At 36.1% G+C, this 7912-nt stretch overlaps 1 protein-coding gene across 1 annotated transcript in view; it reads left to right on the forward strand.

Annotated features, from left to right (window-relative positions):
• Positions 1-1334: 1334 nt before the first annotated feature.
• Positions 1335-7912, forward strand: part of LOC124232097 (X-linked retinitis pigmentosa GTPase regulator-like) — a gene marked incomplete at its 5' end in the record, with an annotated part of 19377 nt that continues 12799 nt past the window's right edge. Inside the window, 4 exons of the mRNA XM_046649068.1 lie at positions 1335-1490; positions 4491-4615; positions 5614-5799; positions 6726-6897. Coding sequence (XP_046505024.1) covers positions 1335-1490; positions 4491-4615; positions 5614-5799; positions 6726-6897 — 639 coding nt within the window. The remainder of the gene's footprint in view (positions 1491-4490; positions 4616-5613; positions 5800-6725; positions 6898-7912) is intronic.

Here is a 7912-nt window from a genome sequence, read left to right on the forward strand (position 1 = left end):
CTGCCTAAAGGGCCTAATTTCACAGGCTAATATAAGACAGCCCAAGAAACTTAGAGTAGTTGTTGGCCAGCAAGCGATAGACAGTTGTTTTAATTCATTCAACATTCTACTCTTAAGACTGAACATTCAGAACTCGAGATATGCTGTGTGATTATTAAACTAAGAGAGGTAGTTTTTACACCAAAAGAAGGATCTGTTTTACCATTGCCTCAGTGTGGTTTCATATCCTTGACACAGCATATTTTCTTTAAGAAGTAATATCTATGTGTCTTATTTATGAAATATTTTTTAGACAGAAAAAATGTAAAATTATATGACAACAGATAGTTATGTGTTCATCAGTATCCTCCATTGTCAGAATAAGATGAGTTGATTAATTACTTTTTAGAAAAATGTTCTTTACAACTGAATGTTCTATTATGTTTTAAAATCTGCCTGAATGTTTTCTCATTTAGTCTTCACAGCAACTCTGTTAGATGGGAATTATAACATCAGAGAATTTAAGTAACTTACATACTTGCCGCAACTATTAATAGTGAAGGTTTGGGCTCCTGCCTGAATCCAAAGCTTTTGCTCTTCCCTCTGTAGCAGGAGAGGCAATGTATTCAATTATTGAGAAGTAGACTAATAAATGCTGTGCTTCCTAATGCAGGGGCCAGCAAGAGTTGTGTGTCTGAAAGAACCCCTTCATCACTACTCATTTATCCTGTTGTAGTGCCTTTCCATTTCTCAAGAATACAGGAGCTAATATTTATAAGTTATTGGAGGTCCTTTGGAATCATTTTAAAAAATAGTAATATAGAGGAAAGCTTCTTTCCCACCTTTCATTATTATTGCATTTCCTAGTAAAAATTCTAGCATATCTAGTGTAGGTTTTAATTCTCATGCAAATGCTCCTCTGAAATTGTTCTATAAAATAAATTATTCTGTTAAACTACTTTTAAAAGTAAGGAGTTTTTCTGTAGGAAGCACTATTCATTTTTTTTATTTAAGGCAGTGAAAGGAATTAGCTTAATGACAATTGATACTTTTTAAAGAGCTGAGTGATATTTTAGGTAGTTCACTGACTTACCTGTCTTTAGCAATTCCTTTTATGGTTATATGTAAAAGATAAAATCAGACCCATGCCTTAATTCTTACAATTGTGTGCCTTGTCATTTTTCTCTCATTCTGGAGAAATGTATACCTAAATATTAGGTATTCTTACATGGGTATTTCTTTCAGAGGCACTTAACCCTCATTTTAAAGGTTGAGTATCAAGTTTTTCTAGATATGCAGGTGACAGCGTTTGCTTCCCCACAATGCTTCTCTTCTGTTTGCCCATTCCCTTGCAGAGAACGCCGTGTACACCTTTGGGCTGGGACAATTCGGTCAGCTGGGGCTTGGCACTTTTATTTTTGAAACTTCAGAACCCACAGTCATTGAGCATATTAAGGATCAGAAAATAAGCTATATTTCCTGTGGAGAGAATCATACAGCTTTAATAACAGGTACAGATCAGAATCTCTATTATATGTTTATAGAATTGGGTATATTTTATTACAAAATAAATACTATATGGAATGAATGTATCTAAATTAAGCAAAAGAATTAATAATAGAGAAAATGGAATTTGTCTAATATGCCAAAATATAAAGTTGTAAACCCCTTTTTAATATTTTAATTCAATTTAAAATCAGTGTAAGTGATCCAAATATTTAGAACCTCAAAATATGTCAATACTGTCAGAGGTAAGACCATAGTAGTATACTTTGGCAGAAAGCTGGAATCTTTCTGAAATTGTATCATTTTGTAAGCTCTTACCTTTGCTAAGGCCAGAGAGAAAAGTCTTCCAAGAAAGAGCTTACTTTAAAACAGTCTCCCTTTTCAATCTGACAGAGCTACATTCCAGCTGAGTAAATTCTTATGATGCTTTTGCCACCAGGAGGCGTTTTCAGGAGTGACTCTTTCTTACTTTCTCCACAGTGATAGAAAGGCACCTCAAAGACCACTAAGTGAATACCTGGGTCCTCTAGATCTTCCATTCTGTAGTTTCTCCTTTATCCAGGAAGATGCTACTCTGGGCCTACTTCTCAACCTCAGAAACTAGGTGGCCCAATATAGGACTCAATAAAGATTCTCCCCTAAAAATGACTCACTCACTTACCTGTAGGTAATTGATATACTCCACAATTTTGATTGCTTCAAAACGAAAGGCTCTGTAATTTCACTATTTCTTGCTTATATTTTCTATCTAAAAATGAAGTAAGGCATTAAAAAGTCAGAAATCATATAGTATTTTGACATAATCCAGATACTGATATTTCTACATTTTTTTTTTCCTTCTTTCTAAAAAAGCTACTGCTACGATGTAGCTCATCTCTAATGGTATCTGGTTAGGGGAACTAGGAATAAGCAAATATAAGGTATTACCATACACTGTTCCTTTTTCACCAAAGAACCTTTCAGAGAGAACTACTTGCCCGTTTTCAAGTATTGATGTCCTTGTAGCATGAAATAGAACTATAAAGAATTATTATTCATTCACAGTCCCAGAAGAGTTGTTGATATGTATCCCTTACTACAGAGTCTTAATCTCAGTTTTTCTGTCCTTACTGCCATTTTTTCACAAACTCTAAATTGCCATTGATGGTAAATATGTACTTTTTATGGATCATAAAAAATACAGTTAGATTATTTGGTTAAACTTTCATAGTACCTTTCCTCCTGATGAAAGAAGTTATAGCACAAATAATTGAACATTAACTTTGTTTGCCTTATTTCTCATGAATTCTCTCCAGAGGACAGATGTTATGTATTTTGTTTTCCTCCAGGCCTAGTGAGAGGCATGTAGCAAGTTATCTGTAAGTTCTTGCCGGTTTCCCATTATAGCCAGTGGCTTGTTTTAAAAAGCTCTCTGAGGTTGGAAGTACAGTCAGGTAGCTTGGATCAGAGTTTATTTTTTCTAGTTAAAGGTAATCCAGGTAAAAGGCAAACCTTAAAAACCATTTTAGATGAAGAAATCAGGGTCAGAAGGAGGAAGAAGGGGAGAAGGTGATAAGGAGTATGTATAAAGAAAGGAAATAAATACCTAATAGTAGGAATTATGAATCTAAATTTGGTGTCTAAACATTGGTTATTGCTTATTTATAGGGAATCTATTTATTTTTGAATATTAATTTTTGAACTTGCCACTTTACTGAATTGTTAGTATTTCTAATCATTTTTCAGTCAATTCTCTTGGATTTCCTTAGTATGCAGTACTTTGCCATCTTAAACTCTTAAGTCCCCAAATGTGATCTTATCATTTCTCAACTTAAAACCATTCATTTAGCTTATTATTTCCATTAAGATAGAGTTGAAAAATCCTTCATATGAACTAATAGGATCCTCTCTGGTGTGGTTCCTTCTTACCTGTTCAGACTCATCTCATACCTTTCTCCCCTTTGCCCTCCAGGCACATTGGTTGCCTTTCAACTTGACTGTACTGTATTTTCTCTTGATTCAGAGCCTTTGTGTATGTACTGCTGACTCTGCCTGGAAAATTCTTTCCTCCCTTCTTCATGTAGCTAAACTGTAATCATCCTTTAGGCTTCAGTTTGAAAGCCTTCCTTAATCCCTGGACTAGAGGGAGATCCCCTCCTCTGCACTCAGACTGGCACCCTTTCCTTTACTTCTCCTTACGTGGCACTTACCCAGCTTGAGATGGAGGGTATGAAGGAAGGGTTTGAGGAGTGAAGGTTCAGAGGAGTTCTTATGGCTGTGGGCAAAAGGGTTGACTGGAGAAAAGCAACAAGATTACTCATCTTGATCATGGGCCCAGGTGTACAGCAGACCCCAGTATTGGTATAGGGACTAGTCAGCATGGTTGATTTATGGCATTTCCTTCAGCAGCATTCCACAGCCCAGGAGCAGAATTAGTAAAAGAGACAGTTGGATTGATCTAAGTCAGTACCTCATCACCAGTTGTGACTTTGTCCCCCCCAGGGGACACATCGCAGTGTCTGGAAACATTTTGATTGTTATAACTGCAGAGGCAGGGGATTCTATGGGTATTTAGTAGGTAGAGGCCAAAGATACTGCTAAACATTCTACAATGCGCAGGACAGACCCACACAACCAAGAATTATCTGGCCCCAAGTGTTAATAGTGCCAAGGATGAGAAACCCTGATTTAATCAATGACCTGAGGAAAAAAGAAAGTAGATTGTTTTGGGAAGTAAGGGGTCAGAATACAAAGATCTCCTTCCCCTTGAGAAGAATGTGTGTATCATGAGATCTCATGCTGGATTGCTGCTGTTCCACACACTGCTCACACGACTACGTTTCAACTTCACAAACCACCAGTGTGGGATTGCAGAGACCGTAGAGAGTATGGAAACATCCATGGATCAGGGTATATTCAATGAAGAATTTGAGGGGAAAATTACTGTGTAAGTTATATATTTGTCTATTTACAAATAGATCCATACAAGTGATACTTTAATAATTCTTTTCTTTTTTGCATTTTAGATACAGGTCTTATGTATACTTTTGGAGATGGTCGACATGGAAAATTAGGACTTGGACTGGAGAATTTTACCAATCAGTTCGTTCCCACTTTGTGCTGTAGTTTTAGGAGGTTTATAGTTCAATTGGTAAGGGCATCGCATTCCCCTGTTTACATTTTCATATTCCTATATTTGAGTCTTTCAGTATTCCTAGAAAATAAGTACTTTTATGTTTGTATGAAAGAATATTATGGCTATGTCTAATAATTATACTCGTTTCCTAAGAGCCAAATGTTAGACATCATGCCACTCTGAAAGTTTGTCCCTTTCCTAATTTTCTTCCTTTAACATCTTTCTTTGTTCCCTAAACTTCACTCTTCTGCTTCGTTCTCATATGTCTCTTGAGAGCCAGGACTGCGTCCTGCCTGGAAACTTTGTGTCTCCTGTAGCACCCAGCAGAGTGCCTTACTCACAGTAGTTGTCTATAAATATTTGTTGAATTAGATACTGCTGAGACTCTCAAATCCTGTACAAGAGAAAATTTGATACTAAAGAGTTTTGAAAATATGTTTTATTGGCTAAATGTTATTTGGATAAGAAGGTATTGTTTCAGTGTCAGCCCCATCAGGCATTGTATCTCTATTGTTTCTAACACTTTTGCCAGTTAAGAACTATAGACTTGAAAATTTTGTTTACTTGGTGATGATAATATCACTTGAAATTTGTTCTCCAAAGACTCAGTGCCTCGTACTATGGAACGCTTCCAGTCCTTCATTTGCCATCCATTTAATGAATCCTTGCTCTGCACGAGATACTGGGCTGAGTATGAGGAATACAAAGCATACAGTGATGAACAAAATGACCAAATCCTCATTCACTAAGCTTATAGTCTCATGGAGAAGATCATTTTAAAAAGTGCTATACCAAAAATAATATGTTTTAATCATAGTGTTTAAAGAATATATATTGTAATTCGTATATGTGTTGTCTATGTATAGAGAGGGAGAGAGGGAGAAAGACACACACACACAGAATCAGTCTGTCAGTCTAGGAAGTCTACTAAATAAATGTAGCTGAAAACTGTTAAAAACCCACTTGTGTTTGAAGCTGATGTGGATTAATTTATCTGTGGATTTATGCTACAGGTTGCTTGTGGTGGCTGTCACATGCTGGTTTTTGCCACTCCACGACTTGGTGTGGTAGAAGAACTTGAGTTAGATGAAATAAAAGATCCTTACTTACCTGCAGCGGCTTCTCTACCCATCAGTGATCTGACCTCAGGAGGCACACTTGAGAGAACTTTATCAGCCCGCGTGCGGCGAAGAGAGAGGGTACAGTTGTGGCCTATGCTCTATAATAGTACTGTCTAGCACTGCAAAGAAAACTGAAGGAGAACATCCATTTTCTTTTTAAATCAAGGAAGAGTCTTCTCATGAATTTACTAAATGACTAGAGTTGTGGGCTTATAAACTTTTAAAGCAAACTCAGAGTTAAGCTGTTAAACACACAAATTAGAAAATTCAAATTATGGCGAACCTTCACTTATAGACAGTGGTACTTATCTCTATCTTATCACCTCAGGTTAAATGCTGAGTTGCTTTCTCAACTGTATGTGGATTGACCTCTTTGCTTTTATCTGTTGGTTATACCTCATGTGCAGTGGAAGGCTATATACTATAAACAATGAAACGTGGAAAACAAAGAAATAAGGACTTCAGTTTGAGGGAGGGAATGTTTTTTCTCAGTTAAATTTAGAGATTCTCATTATGTATTTTAAAATTATTATTTCAATGACACATTTTTTAAACAAGAAAATACCAAATAATTTTTAAAGGAGACATTCCTTTTTTAAAAAATTCTAAAATTTATTCCTTTTGAGGTAAAGGTTAAGTTTAGCTTTTTATTATGAAAAAATGTATATGGAATGATTGAGAAATATCCCATAGGTATTTTGTAGTTGTTTGTTTGTGTCTCATGGGTAATTTTTTATCAGGGGAGGTAGAGAAAATACACACACTTTTCCCCACCATGTGAAAAACAGGCTTCCAAATTGACAATTTAGAGCAACAGAACAAAATATAGAGACAACAGAACAAAACATTTTTGAGCCTTTGGGGATTATTAAAAAGTGAATGTTGTGGGATATTAGCTCACTTTGAAGTGTCTCTCTCAGTATTTTTAGCAAGTGCAGGGTAGTTTATGTCAATATTAAATATATAACATCATCTAACAATTTATTTAACCTGTTTATTTTAAGGAGAAATCCCCAGATTCTATTCAAATGACACGAACACTATCTACAGTGGAAAGGACTCCTGTACCACCTGTTTGTGTTTCCCCCCATCCAATTCCTTTCCATATGTCTGCAAAAAATCTGCCAGAAAAAATGATACCTGCAAAGGCGTGCCTCTTGCAGCCAGTGGAACCAGGTAACATTTGCTACTCTGCCTGATCTTAGGAGAAGTGTACCTTTTATTCCTGTTATTTTCATGTTTATCTTAAGATGTTTTCTCCAATTTATTAAATTGTTCCCTTCCTGGTTAGATACTGACATCTCTCATTTGAACTCAAATCCAGGAATACTCTTAGAAATAGAAAGCATCATCAGTGACCCTAAAAATCCCATATAACACCAGCAGTGTATCTTTGCAGAGCAGTGCATGGCATACATAGTACCTTCTCTTACATTATCTCCTTTAAACCCTGAAGCAACTCCATGAAATAGCTGGGAGTTATAGTCTTCATTTTTATAGACGAGAAAATCAAGGCTTGAAGAGATTGAGAGACTTACCCAAGGTCACTCAGCTTATAAATGAAGTGAACAGGACTCGAATGCAGATTTTCTGGACCCATGTGAAGTTCTGCATTTATGTATAAGGCAGTACAACATAGTGGTTAAGAGCACAGGATATGGAGTTAAATTGGTCTGAGCTCAGATGCCAGCTCTGACATTTGTTAACTATGTGACTGACTTTGGGAAAGTTAATTTCTCTGAGACTCAGTTTCCCTATCTTTGAAACAAGTTTAATAATACCTATTTTAGAAAATGTTTGTGACAATTAAATGAGGTAAAGCGTATAAAATACTTAGCATTGAGACTAGCACCTCTAGAAACCCCTTAATAAACATGGTCATGGTTATTATTAACACCTCTACCTCACTTCCTACTTAGACATAGATTTCATATTTTAAATTGTAATCACAGCTCTTTAGCTATTATACACCTCTTCTAAATAATTTTGTTTACAGACATTTGTGTATCTTAGGAGTGTATAGATGTTACTGCAGGGCATGTGCTCAGATGATAGGGTCAGGACAAGAAGCCAGGACCAGGAGATCAGAATAAGCAGTAGGTTTGGAGTTAAGAAGCTATCTGGGCATCTGAGATTAAGAACCATGGCACAGATAAGTTTTGTATCTTTGGGATTAGGAACCTGGACAAAA

The sequence above is a fragment of the Equus quagga genome, unplaced genomic scaffold (genome assembly GCF_021613505.1).
Source record: "Equus quagga isolate Etosha38 unplaced genomic scaffold, UCLA_HA_Equagga_1.0 HiC_scaffold_241_RagTag, whole genome shotgun sequence".
Classification (NCBI taxonomy): domain Eukaryota; kingdom Metazoa; phylum Chordata; class Mammalia; order Perissodactyla; family Equidae; genus Equus; species Equus quagga.